The following is a 14,169-nucleotide window of genomic DNA, read 5'->3' on the forward strand; positions in this document are numbered from 1 at the left end:
AGTCCCTCAATGGTAGAGCATTTGCCCAGCAAGAGCATCTTCAGCACTACTTGAAACACAATAATAGACAAAAAAAAAAAATAAAAGGAGCAACTATAATGCCATCTGATCTAAAATTTTATGAAAAATTAAAATATACTTTATCCAAAGTAGAGTGGATAGTACTTAGTTTGATAATATACCTCACCTTTCTCTAAATATGTTTACATGAAACATATCAAGGCAACAGTATATAAAAAACCTACCTGAACATCAGCTCTTCCCAGTGGCATGGTCAAAGTTCATTAAAATCAAAGTGCTTTCCCAATACAGTGAGAGGCATTAAAGCATTAGCACGTGTCTGCTTTTCTAACCGTGAGTGGGGAAAACAAGGGAGCTAAGTGTTGCAGGAGCTGACGTGACAGCAATACTTTACAGTACTGCACGCAGAGATCCAAGCACAGGATCTAACCCTGCACACACAGGCAAGAGTGCTGATGAACGAGGACACACAGCACTTTTGAAGATGACAGTTTCCAGAGAGCTATAGTCACTATGTCTACACACTAGCTGAAACTAATACATTACCAAACTCAACAGTACTAATTAGTCATGAATCTTCAGTATCCTACATGAACTTTCTAAACAAAATCAGAACTAGTACAAAGCTCTCAAGTATCTAATTAACTTTTAGTCAGAGGTTATGTGTACTCAAAATGTCCTCAATTCCTTCAATTTGTCTTTTAAAATAAAAATTAACAACTATTTTTAACAAATTCTTCTTAGGATGCAAATGATCTTTTACCAACTGAACTGTTTTCAACAGGTTAACCTATTATATTATCCTCATCAAGTATCTCCATGGCTAATATTATTTAATAATTGATATTCAATTTCCAACTGAGGGAATTAATAATGTCCTTAAGTTTTCAAGTGAGATACACATTTGCTATCTGGCAAAGAACTTGAGCGCTGTTCCGAAGGATTGCATGCAGTTTCAGGAAGGAGTCCAAGGCTTCGTCCAGACGGTTTAGCTTCTTATAGGTGAGGCCTTGAGAAGAAAGAAAGCAACTGCTTCACAGGCATAATTGTACTCAAAGCAACCGGATGATACGTAAATATACGAAGAATCACCCAGAAGAGGAAGTCAAAGTGAACTGAGGGGTTTTTAAAACACAATAGGGGTTGGGATGTCTCCAAGCAGATACTGGACACACTCCAGACAGCTCCAGTGATTTTAAAGTGTACTGTGGTGGGGGCGGGATGTCTAGGACAGCAGACAGGAACCAACACATAGACTCAAAGAGTGGAATAAATACTGCAGTCAAGGATCCAGCTATAAAACTCACTAGACATTTAAAGTCAGGGGAGATGAAGGGATAAGTGTGATGAAATGTGCTAGGACTGCTTGATTGTACATGACAGGGACAAGGGTAGACCTCATTTCATAAGAGTCTAGAAATTATCAAAAATTTATAAAGTAAAAAAAGCATCTAAGTAGGCAATTAAGTTGCCCCAGGAAGGCCTGTGCCCTTCTCTTCCCTACACCAGTGAAACCTTTTCCAGATCGCAAATGTCACATCCTCAGTCCCTTCTTGCCATTTCTCAGTGAGGTACCTCAACTTCCTACTTCTTCCCTAGTCCCGCACTTCATCTCCAGGGTTGGCAGTGAGTCTGTATTAGGCAGATATTGACTGACAGGTGGGTCTTCAACTAAACAGACCAGTCCAGATCAGTTGCTTATGTAAAGTACAGTTCATCATTCTTACTAATGAACACAGATTCTATTTATCTCTTCCTCTTCTATGGTATGTACATGTACGTGTGCATGCACAAGTGTATGCACACATGTTGAGGGAGGCCAGAGATCCATGCTGGGTATCTTCCTCAAGTACTCTCTACCTTTAGTTTTTTGAGGCAGGGTCTCTTACTGAACCTGGAACTCACCAGTTCATCTAGACTAGTTGACCAGCAAACCCCAGGATATCTGACTTTCTTTGTCTACCAAGCGATGGGACTACAGGCATGTGTTGTCTCACCTGGCTTTTTAAATGAGTGCTGTGGATCAGAACTCAGGTTCTCTTGCGTGTGTGGCAAGGACTTTGCCAACAGCCATCTTTCCAGCCCCACACCCCTCCCACTCAGCTTTTATTTACAAATCCTTCAACACCAGGAAATAGTTTAAGAGCATCAGACATCCAAGGAAAGGTAACAATGAGAAAAAGAGAAGCAAAAAATGAAAAACACACAAAAATACAAACAAAATTCATAATCAAAGAACAAAACATGCAAAGAAAAGCATATTTCAAAAGAAACATCAATAACCAGGGAAACTAGTCCCAGTATTACAGACATGTATGTGTTTTGCAACACCTTGGAAATCTCTGAGGCTGGGAAGGGGATGAGATGTTGATGAGCCTTCGTGCCTTGTAACAGTACAAATAATACAAACAAAATCTGAGGTTCTGGAGAGATGACTCAGTAGCTAAGAGCACTGGCTGCTCTTCTGGATGGCCTAGGTTTGGTTCCTAGTATCCATATGGTGGCCACAACCACCTGTAACTCTAATTCCAAGAGATCTGGCACCCTGTTCTGGTCTGTGTTTTCCAGCCACACAAGGGCTACACAGATAGGCATGCAGGCAAAACACCCACACATGTAAAATAAAAATAGAAAAAAATATTTAAAACGCTGAAGCATATTTGGCAAAACATAAAAATGTGTCAAATTGTGGCACTAAACACTCTCCAAGTACTTTTTGTATATTTGACATTTTTCATAGTTAAAAAGGAAAATAGGTATTTTTTTTCCTTTTTGGGAAACGTTTAAAGGGGACACAGTCAGTATTATACCTGTGGTAGATACAGATATTAGAAAAGTCTTTTTGGAAAGCAAAATAACAATGCTGATCCAAATTTTAGATAGCATGGCTTTTGAATCATTAACTCCACTAAGAATAATCTGTTATTTTTTAAAGATATAGACAGTTCCTTAATGTAATTTGCCATGTTGAACTCACCAATGTTATACAGTGCTTCAGTACAAGAAGAATCGTTTCTTAGGGCCTCTTTATAGAACTCAGCTGCCTTCTCATAATCACCATTTGCAAAAACCGTGTTCCCCTTATTAGTAAGAGCTGATGGGTTGTATCTATCCGAGTTCACAGCTAAATCTGCGTAGCTGCTGGCTTGGGCAAATTCATTTTCCTAAAGTATAAAAGATACACAAATTTCAAGTCACTTCAGATTGTTCTGAGATTACTGAAATGACAAACAGACTTTGAGACTATAAATGAATATGAACAGAAACAAATATTTTAAATTTCTTGGTTTTGACAGGTTATTTGTAGCTGTCAAGCTCAAAGAGCCAAGTTTCTTATGGCTGGCTTTTCTAGTCTCTTGGTTTGATAACAACAGTATTTATATGTAGGTGGTTCCATGTTCAACGCCCAAACCCCATGTCCTCATTTGCTGCGCGCGCACTGCCTTCCCACCTGAAGCACTGAAATAGCTGGAAGGGCCTCAGCCGTCCCCTGCTCTGCACCTGGCTGCGTCACCCACCAGGCACTTGTACTTTGTCCATGCACTGCTTACGCTTGATCAGATCCCTGCCATCAATCCTTTATTTCATTGGGACGTGGCCATCTGTGCCAGGTCAGCTCGGTGAGACTGAAAACCCCTTTAAAAAGCCCAACTCGGTGGCAAACACTCTGCAGGGTTGTAAGTTACTATTCTATTGCTTCCTTCCAGGGTACTTTTCTTCCCCTCAACAGAAACCCTGTGTCCATACACAGACACACTACCTTTTCTTCTTCCAGTCTCTAGAAACCAATATTCTGCTCTCTATTTCCCATCCTATCCTGGACACTGGATATTAAGTGGGACCTTTGCGTCTGGCTTTTTGCACTTGGTGTGTTTGTAAGGTCCCTGTACCATGTCTCTGTAGCTTGTTGCTCTAATGGCTGACTAACATCCATGTATGGACACCACATGTGGCTTATCCTTTGTCACTTACACACCTTTTGGTTGTTACAAATAATGCTGCTGTGAACGTCTATGTGTGAGTCTTTGTGTGGACTCTGAAGTATGACTTATATAAAAATTGATACCAAGAAGCGAAGCGCAGCTGTGAAAAACCTAAAACACCTTCTGGACACAAACAGAAAAGCGTGAGGGCCGCTGTTGAGGACTGCAGAGGTGGGGAGCTCAGTGGAACCTGCAGAGGTGGGAAGGAGCTGCTGTCTGGCTGAGGAAAGGCAACTGGCATAAGTGGCGCCCACCTACTTTCAGGAGTCGCAGTGATTGGCATCTAGTAGGCACTCAATGAATGCTTGTTATAGATGGTACTCTGCAAACCCATCTAAGTCATTTAGCCTGAGATACCACTTTCTTCATCACTAACACAAGGGGTTGGAAGGTCTCTGGCTGTCAGCCCATAATGCTCTGGCGTTTTCCTCACCGGCAGGCTTCCTCCCTCAAGTCTTTACTCATGTCTGCAAACTCAGCCCCTGGCAGCACTTGTCACAGCCAGGTCTTCGGTGAGCCTCATTCCACTTATACTTTGCATTAGTCTTCTCTGGAGGCCTTTCCTTAGGTTGTTCTTAGGTAGACATTTAGCAATGCAAAAATATCATATAAGCAACTCTTAGTTATAAAAAAGCAAAACCTACCAGATAATACAGGAACGAGAGATTGGTTGCAGCTGCACTTTTTACTCTACTGTCCTTCTTTTCAAACATTTTCAAGGTGTCTACAGCCTAGAAACAGAATGTCTGGAATTACTACCACTGTCATATAGTAGTTCCCAAAGGTGTGGTTGGGGAAGGGTTTGTGTGGAGTGGAAGACAGAGGGTACAGGAGGGAGTAGCTGTAAGTTCAACAAGACTGTTAGCAGGATGAGAATTTCACTCAAGAATTTATCAAACAGAAAAAGGCAGAAACCCTGTAACAAGAAATAACCACTGAACTTAGGAGCATACAGATGGATTTGAAAGTCGAGACGCAGCTGGAGGAAGGACTGACGATGGGAAGGGGTCAGCTGTGCACACTGAGCCTTGACAGGTAGAAGCTGCTCCCTCCTCATCCTGCATCCTGGGTTAGGGCTAGGGATCTCAAGATTTTTACCTAACTCAGTCCAATTTCTTCTTGGCAGAATATTTTGGGGTTTCTGGTTACAGTGATTACAGACTAATCTATGGGCTACTTTCCAACAGAGAACAACCAGAGAAGTTACATAAACACTATAAACAACTTGGAAGGCACCGGAGAGCTATTGAGGTAACCAGAACTTGAAGACCAAGATCTTACAAAAGGTTCTGAATAAAGTACAGCAAAAGGATGAATATATTTTAAGAAAAATGCTCTTTAAAAAGAATAAGACAGAGGCGAGAACAGAGAAAAGGACTTTTATAAATGTAACTGGGATGCTCGGAGGAGGAGGAAAATGAATGGCTGAACAGTTTTCAAAGTCAGTAATAGAAAACAATTCTGGGAATGTTGCCAAAATATTATTTAGAGTAGATAAATATAATTACATCATCAAGTCCTGAGACATGAAAGAACATGTTTAGCCAGATGCCAAGTCTGATATAATGCTACCTAAATGGCATATAGAGCAGTTAGACACTTTACACAAACAATGTATAGTTATCCTACTTAGAAATTACTCTGATGCAAGAAGAAAAGATAAAAAGGGCTAGTAGATTTTATTTTATTCCTTTTGGAAAAAATACATTTATGTATGACATTTTGGTATCTCTGATTTACGGTAAACACTTGTGACCAAGCAAAAATCTGCCTCCTTTTACTATCGCCATCAGCTATTCCTACTGCAACCAACCAGAAGAGCGTGCCACGTAGGGCTTGAGTCTAATGACGTACCAGCAAGCATGCTGATTCAGGTTTGGTTATAAGTGAGTTTTTAAGATACTGGATTCCAAGGCTACAGGTGTCGCTCAGAGGTACTGTGCCAATTTAGAATGTATAAAGGTCTGGGTTTGATGCTTAGCATCACAAAACAAACAACAACAAAAAATTAAATTTCACAATTTTGGTTTTCATATGAACTCTTTTAAAGAGTTTACTCTTTTCAAGGTTTTTTTTTTTCAATGACCTTAAAAACTGTTAGTCATTCTATGCTAGTCTAACACCAGAAAGGAAACATCCTAACATCCTGTCCTGCTTTTTCAAGCTGAAGAAGGATCACAGTGAGTTTTCAGCCAGCTTGGGCTTCACAGCAAAGCTCTGTCTCAAAAAACAAAACAACAATACACATCAAACAAACAAACAAACAAACAACAGGAAAAAAACAGGAGATAGCAAAATCTGGGCCAATTTTAACAGAAAAAGTTAAGTGTGCTTATTTAAAAATTTTTTATTTTATTATTTTATGTTCTGCCTGCATGTATGTCTGTGCCGCTTATGTGCCTGATGCCTGTGGAGGCCAGAAGAGGGCATTAGCTCCCGTGGAGCTGGAGTTACAGATGGTTGTGAGCCCCAACATGGGTGCTGTGAACCAATCAAGTCCTCTGGAGAGCTCTTAACTGCTGAGTCAGCTCTCCAGCACCAAGAGTGCTTAGTTTTGGATGGACAGTAATAAAATATGAATTATGAGCCAGGCGGTGGTGGCGCACGCCTTTAATCCCAGCACTCGGGAGGCAGAGGCAGATGCATCTCTGTGAGTTTGAGGCCAGGCTGGACTGATAGCCTCCAAAACAATACAGAGAAACCCTGTCTCGTAAAAAGCAAAAAAAAAAAAACAAAAAAAAAAAACTATGGCAATCTGTTTAAAAAATAAAATGCTAAAATAAAACAGATACATTTTCTTCACGGTGTCTTCTATAACAGTATACTTCATATTCACTACTTATTTTTCAGGTCCCAAGATCACTTCAGCAAGGCAACAGAGACCAATGTGTCTCACATCATGTGGTTCTACTGCAGCAGGCTTACAGTGGCCGTCTGTTTGATACAGGGTCTCATGGCACTCAGCTGAGCTCAAACTTACCAGTAGCTGAGGGTGGCCTTGAACCTCTGATCCTCCTGCCTCCACATCCCCAGTGCTGGCATTACAGGTGGCATTTAAAAAAAGACTTATTTTCATTATTTTTCAATTACGTGTATGTGTGTCCTCGTGTGCTTATGCACATGTGAGTACAAGTGGCCTAGGAGTCCAGAGAAGAGTGTCAGGTCCCCTGGAGCGGGATTTACAGGCAGCTGTGAGCCTCCAGATGTGGGTGCTGGGAATGTTATTAACCTCTGAGCCATCTCTCCAGTCTTAACAGCAGCAGGTTTAATAGTTAATGGTGTGACAATAAAATGGCAGGACAGACGGGAAGATTCTCTGGAAGTTTTAGTGCTGTGTAAATACTAAGAGACTTGAGTATGGCAAATGGATACACACAATTACCCACGTCCTGGTACTGCAGCATATCGACCACTTAACTACTACATGAACACAGGGTACTTCACTCTGTTCTCACGCTCTCAGTAAAGGGTGTTCTCCACAGTCTCTGGAGAGCAGATACTCCTCTCTGTTGTCTCTCAGACAAGAGAAGAGCCCTTCACTCAGGAAGAAAAGAGAAGCACAGGCTTGGACAGCGTGGGAAAGATGCCATGGCTTCCCCGGGGCCTTGCTGTCTGGGTAGAATGAAGTTCTGGGTTGCAGGCACATATGACACCCATCACCAATCAGTCTGTGAATTAGGAAACCACGGTCACTCTGCTTGCTCTCTTTGGCTATCCCTCTTCTTCTTAAAACCCTGGCATCCTCTGCTTCTGCTCAACTTGAGTGAGCACTGAAAGGACAAACACTCCACCCCATTCCCTATACAACAAGGTAGCAGTTTGCCAGTGAGGGACCCAGGTTTCTAAGCCAGTGTCTAGCACAGGGAACCCTTCGATTCCAAGACACATTTGAAACAGTCTCTGGGAAATCTGTTCATAGAGGACAGGGCAGGAACATCAGACTACTATTTGGGCTCCCTGCACACACCAGCTTCTACGTGCCTTAGCACTTTACAGAGCAGTCTGGAAATTTCAAGGCCTGGGCCAGCAGAAGGTTCGGTAATTTAACAATATGCTATATATGGAAAGTATCTGCATTTAAGAAACAGGACCAACATGTTAAAAACTTGTTAGTTTATGGGTCGGAGTAGAGCTCAGGGGTAGGGCACCTGAGTAACATTCTAGAAAGGAGTTTCCCTGTATTTACTGCTTAGACCAACTACCATGAGAAATGCTGCTGAACTTACTTGGTTAAAGTCCTTTTGTCTCAAGTATGTAATTGCTTTGTTAATCTCCAGATCGTTGGCCAGCTCTACATACTGAGAAGCTTTCACTACTTCCACACACCTATAAGAAGAGTGAGACAAAAAGCGGTACTTGCTTTCATTTGACTTATTTATGCATTGACTTCCCCCTTCTCTCTCTCTCCAAGTATGTATATGTGGATGCATGTTTGCACAATGTATATATCCATTTGTTAGATGTACACAATATTCATGTGTGTGTGGGGGTCAAGGTCAGCTGCCATTCTCCATCATTCTCAACCAACACCATGGCAACCTTTACAAGAGAAAGCATTTAATTGGGTCCTGGCTTACAGTTTCAGAAACTCAGTCCATTATCATCATGGTGGGGAGACTGGCAGCAGGCACGGCAGGAAAAGTACTGAAAAGTAATTGAGAGCTAAATCCTGGTCTGCAGGTAGAGAGAGAGCCTGGGCCTGGCATGGGTTTTTGAAACCTCAAAGCCCACCCTCAGTGACACACTTCCTCCAACAAGGCCACACCTCCTAATCTTCCTATTCTTTCTAATAGTGCCACTCCACGGTGACTAAGCATTCAAATATATCACCCTACCAGGGCCATTCTGATTCAAACAAAAACACTTACCAATTTTAAAAACAATTAGCTGAGCAGTGGTGGTGCATACCTTTAAATCCAGCACTCAAGAGGCAGAGGCAGGAAAATCTCTGTGAGTATGAGTTCAAGGCCAGCCAGGTCTACAGAGTGAGCTCCAGGACAGCCAGGGTCACACAGAGAACCCCTGTCTCAAAAAAACAAAAACAAAAACAAAAAAAAAAACCCAAAACCTAAATAAATAATAAAACAATTATCCAGGCAGTGGTGGTGCACACCTTTAATCCTAGCACTAGGGAAGCAGAGGCAGGTGGATTTCTGTGAGCTCAAGGCCAGCCTGGTCTACAAAGTGAGTACCAGGATAGCGAAGTCTATTACACAGAGAAACCCTGTTTTGAAAAACCAAGAAAAAAAGAGAAAGGAAAAAGGAGGAGGAGGAAGAGAAGGAGGAGGAAGAGTAGGAAGAGAAGGAGGAGAAGGGAGAAGACAACACCTACTTCAGTCACTGAGGCTGTGGTTCTGTGGCCACAGAATCCCTTTCTGGAATAGAAGCTTTTCCTGAAAAGCCACACATGTAAGAGTCTGTGTGCCTGACACAGGGACAGAGGACCAGAGGTCCTTTCTGCACCATCTGTCCCCATGAGCAGGGTTCATGAAATCTGAGTTCCAAAAGAACAATCTGAAAACCAGGTACACACAGCCAATATGTATTAAATGCCTACTACATGTCAGACATTTCCTAGGGAAACACCTCTGCAATCCTCATAGATCTGTTGGTCTCTCTTTGGTTTTGCAGCACTTTGGAGCGTTCTCTCGTACTGGGGTCAGGCTGCTTGGGATACATACACTAACAAATGGTTTAGGTGAGGGTGTCAAAACCAGCAGTTTCTCTACAAACAGTGCTGGAAACACGAGCACTTTACATGCAAAAGAATGAGGTCAGGCCCAACCTTAACTTAATTCAGTTACAAAAGTTATCTTAAAACAGATTGAAGACCTAAGTGTAAGACCTCAAACTACATAACTCTTGGAAGAAACCGTAAGGGTGAGATGGCTCTGCAGGGAAAGGCGTGTACTGCCAAGGCTCCTGACCTGGGTTCCATCCCTGGGATCCACATGGTGGAAAGAGAAAACCGACTCCCACAAGTCTGACCTCCCCCAAATAGATACATAAAAAAATTAAGACATTGGTTGGCAATGATATCTTGGATATGACACTATAAGCACAGACAATAAAAGAATAAATAGACAAATTAGAGTCTGTGCAAAAAGGCAATCCACAAAATGTGAGAACTACTTGTCAATCACAGCTGATATTAATATCTAGATACAGAGAATTCCTAAAACAACAAAATGACAACCCAACTCTAAAATAGCAAGACTTAAAGAGACGTGTCTCTAAAGAAGACATACAATGTCTAATAGGCTCATGAAAACATGTTGAACGATAGAAGCCATTAATGATTACCTCAAAATTAAAATGTCCCCCACCTACTAGGATGACGTATTGTTGAAAGCTTTGCCCTCTGAGATGAGAAACAAAAAAAATCATCTATGTCACCACTTCTTCTCACCACTGAAATGGCTGCCCTACTAAGACAAAGAAGCTCGGACGGGCATGGTGGCAGAGGCAGGAGGGCTGCAAGCTTGAGGCCAGTCTAAGATACACAGCAAAATGTCTCCAAAATCGTCAAACTGGCCAGATATGACTCAGTGCTTGCCACAAAAACATGATTTCAAATCCCTGGAAGCCAGACGGGAACAGTGTGAGCTTCTGTGACCCCAGCACTCCTTTGAGAAGACCAGAGGACACAAGAGAATCTACGGATGTTGGAGAACCAGCCAACCTGACATAAACAGTAGGGAGGAAAACAGATCACATCTCCTAATACCATCATGGTGGCTGAGATCTGAACACATGAGCTGGAGAGATGGCTCAGCAGTGAAGAGCACTGGCTGCTCTTCTAGAGGTCCTGAAATCAATTGCCAGCACCCACATAGTGGCTCACAACGGTCTATAGTGGTATCTGATACCTTCTTCTAGCACAAAGTTGTACATGATGATAGAACACTCATATACATAAAATAATCTTTAAAATTCACATAAAATAAAAAATTAAAAGTTACATATTAGAACATTTGAACACATGAATTTTGTAGAGAGATGAGCATTATCGGATATCAATATTTATTATAAGTTATAAAAAGTTAAAGTATGTGGTTTTAGGGCAGGGATAAAAGGATTAAAGACTCCCAAAACAGACCCATGCATAGTCACTTGACATATGTCAAAGAAGACATTATAACATCATAAGGAAACATGGTCATTTCCACAATTGATGAAGAGCTGAGTGACAACTGTACTAAAAAAAGAAAGAAAAAGGAAAACTAAAAGACTTTACATGTAATTCCATATAAATCATCTATCTAAATGCCACAGGTAAAACTCCAAAAAGTGTGGTGGCACACGCCTTTAATCTCAGCATTGGAAAACGGGGGCAGGTGGATCTCTGTGAGCTTGAGGCCAGCCTGGTCTTGTGACAAGGCAAAGGTTTCTCCATCTTGTCTCAGCTGGAGCCATCTTTGATTTAACCTCAAATGACTCTTCCCTTTCCCCAACATTAAAAGTCTTGTGGGAAAGTACCCAACTCTGTTCTAGAACCTCAGGGTTGAATGCGCCGGCTAACTGCATGGTTTGGGCTTCTGTTAAACTGCTTGCTTGCTTTCCTTCCCCCTGCAACTCCCAACCAGGATGTAATTTCCTGTGTTCTTTGCTTTTAAAAACTTCCTGTAAATTGCATTAGAGTCTTCTCTGTAAGAAGCAGTCACTGTTCAGTTTAATACAGACACATAACAGTAAATAGTGAACTCCAAGATAGCCAGGAGTACATAGTGAGACCCTGACTCAGAAAAAAAATCTTCAGGAAATCAGGAAAATATTTTCATGACATTGAGATACACAAAAGTTTCCTAAATAAACAGAAACAAGGGCAAGAGTCTTGAATGGCACTTAGCACATAAAAAAAAATTGTTTAGCAAATTAACATATGACACCAATCAGTCATTAGTGAAGTGCAAATTACTACAAAATATGCTAAACATTTCTATATACTGCTGTGGGAGAAGAGCCAGCACTTGGTAGCATCTGGTGAAAGTTGAATGTACATATACCCTCAAAACCATCCCACACAGAAATAAGGGCCACATCTACAATCACACAATAATACTGATAACTGTCAAATTCCAACTGAAAGCTACCACAATGCCCATTAGCATGCAAACAGATATACGGTAAAGCAACATCAGGAGCAAGGAGACTGAGGAAACCATAGCTATCTACAAGGACACAGACCACCTCCGCAAACAGAAGAGAACACAGCCAGTATGAGTCTACTTATAGCACAGACTCTATACTACAGTTTAGGAAGGCTAATTACAGGGTTCAGAGATACCTGGTTAAAGTCTGAGGAAAAGAAGGTGAAGCGGGGCCCCACCCCCCTTTGGTTGAGGAGGTGGTAATGACATCAGGGTCTTCTACGTACTAGAAGTCTTTACATTTTACTTATTAAGCTAATACAGTAGTTACTTTGTGACCCATCATTGAGTTGATGTTGTTTTGTGTAACTTTTATTTTCCACATGAGGTCTACCTGTATTTCCTAGGCTGGTGTTTAACTACTAGGCTCATGTGAGCCTCCTACCCCAGCCTTCAGAGCTGGTGCTACAGCTATGCGTGTCAGTGTTCCCAGCTTCTCCACATACTTTTTGTGTATACTTTATTTCTCACCAAAAAAAAATGTCAAAATAATATAAACATATGGGAATAGGTTAAAAAGAACACCAGTAGAAATAAGTAAAAACAAACAAAACAAGACTGATTCATATCTGGGCTAAACATTAGCCCTCTTGAGGAGCTGTTCCATTTAATAATCACTGCATCTTCACTTTAACAGGGCCATGTGACTGATAAGCTACTGGTATGATAACAGAGCAATGTTAGACACCCTCTTGCTCACCCCCTCATCTTCATAGTCCAGATTTCAAATGAGCTAAAATGCTTCACAGCAAAACTAGTAACCACTTAAAAAAAACAACCCCATGGTTACCATTAAAAACCTTTTAAGTGGAAATGAGCTTCAAAAAGCTGATCTGAATGAACAGAAAGTAGTCTTTGAACCTCAAAACTGCTTTCTTTAACTGAATAATTTTAAACATACAAACACAGAACTGCCAAGAAGCTAAATTAAATGGAAGACTTGATTGGCATCTTTCTTAGGCATGTCAGTTTAAAATGATGTATAAACAGAACAGATATCAAATAGCTCCATTTAAATGTTTTATTTAATTTCAAGTCTTAAAGGTTCTCCAAACACTGAACAGCTGTCAAGTCTTGAAAAGACTGCTGTTTAATCATCAGCAGTTAGTGCAGTGCAGGAAAAGATAAGAGCAGAAAGTCCAACAATGACTGTCATGTGGAACTCTTCCCTGCACACACACCCAAGAGCCCTGCCTTTCTGCTGCCTCACTTCACGCTCACCCAGTCCTCAGCCCTGCGGGAATTCCCACTTGCCCTTTGCCCCTTGTTCTGGTTCTTTATATTAAGTGTCAAAATAATGTCGTTGGATGCCTCATCTCTTTCACATGTGAAGTAGGATCGCTTTCTTCTTCTAGCCACTTTTAGGATGCAGACACGGTCTAGAGTCCTCTCCAGGGCAGGAATACAGGTTAGGAAAAGGGTTCCAATGCATGTGCTCAAAGCTGGCCACTGCCATGAGACACAGTAGTACAATTTCCCATGGGTTTCCTTGTGTAAACCTTCTTCTTCCCAAACTAGGAGACAACCTTCCCCAAATTCTTCCTTTAATTCTTATGCTTTCCATGTCTCACTCATCTCCTGGACCTAGGTGTTTTCTAGAAGGTGGTAGATTAATATTTCTGATCTACTCCATGGCCCAAATTTCCACTCCAATGTGGAGAACAATTCAGGTTTGGCTATGCAGCGCCCCAGGGGCACTGGGATGCTGTGGTCATCCACATCACATCCCCCAGAGGGTCCTCAGAGCAGTACCCGGGGCCTCAAAGACTAACTAGCTCCATCTCTGGCTTCTGGACACCCAGTGTCCTTCTTATGGCTCTCTTCACAACAGCATATCACAGGATGACAAAGGCTGCTCAGAGCTTCCTGGACCCTCCTGAACAGGGGCAGAACACAGCAATGGATCCCAAATGGTGGCTAGATGGCAGGTTCAGAGACAGAGGCCTGAGAGAGTCTTTAACCTCAACCATAAACTCTAAGGTTGTCTCCAAAGAGTACTACCTCTATGCTGTCTC

At 41.7% G+C, this 14,169-nt stretch overlaps 1 protein-coding gene across 4 annotated transcripts in view; it reads right to left on the reverse strand.

Annotated features, from left to right (window-relative positions):
- The window catches only part of Ift88 (intraflagellar transport 88), a 94,294-nt gene that overhangs the window by 45,224 nt on the left and 34,901 nt on the right, over positions 1 to 14,169 (reverse strand). For all 4 annotated transcript variants that reach the window (XM_040740628.1, XM_040740629.1, XM_040740630.1 and 1 more), the window contains exons 15-18: positions 8,231 to 8,330; positions 4,649 to 4,735; positions 2,999 to 3,185; positions 922 to 1,030 (exon numbers count right to left, since the gene is read on the reverse strand). In XM_040740628.1, coding sequence (XP_040596562.1) covers positions 922 to 1,030; positions 2,999 to 3,185; positions 4,649 to 4,735; positions 8,231 to 8,330 — 483 coding nt within the window. The remainder of the gene's footprint in view (positions 1 to 921; positions 1,031 to 2,998; positions 3,186 to 4,648; positions 4,736 to 8,230; positions 8,331 to 14,169) is intronic.

The sequence above is a fragment of the Mesocricetus auratus genome, unplaced genomic scaffold (genome assembly GCF_017639785.1).
Source record: "Mesocricetus auratus isolate SY011 unplaced genomic scaffold, BCM_Maur_2.0 Super-Scaffold_100707, whole genome shotgun sequence".
In the NCBI taxonomy this organism is placed as follows: domain Eukaryota; kingdom Metazoa; phylum Chordata; class Mammalia; order Rodentia; family Cricetidae; genus Mesocricetus; species Mesocricetus auratus.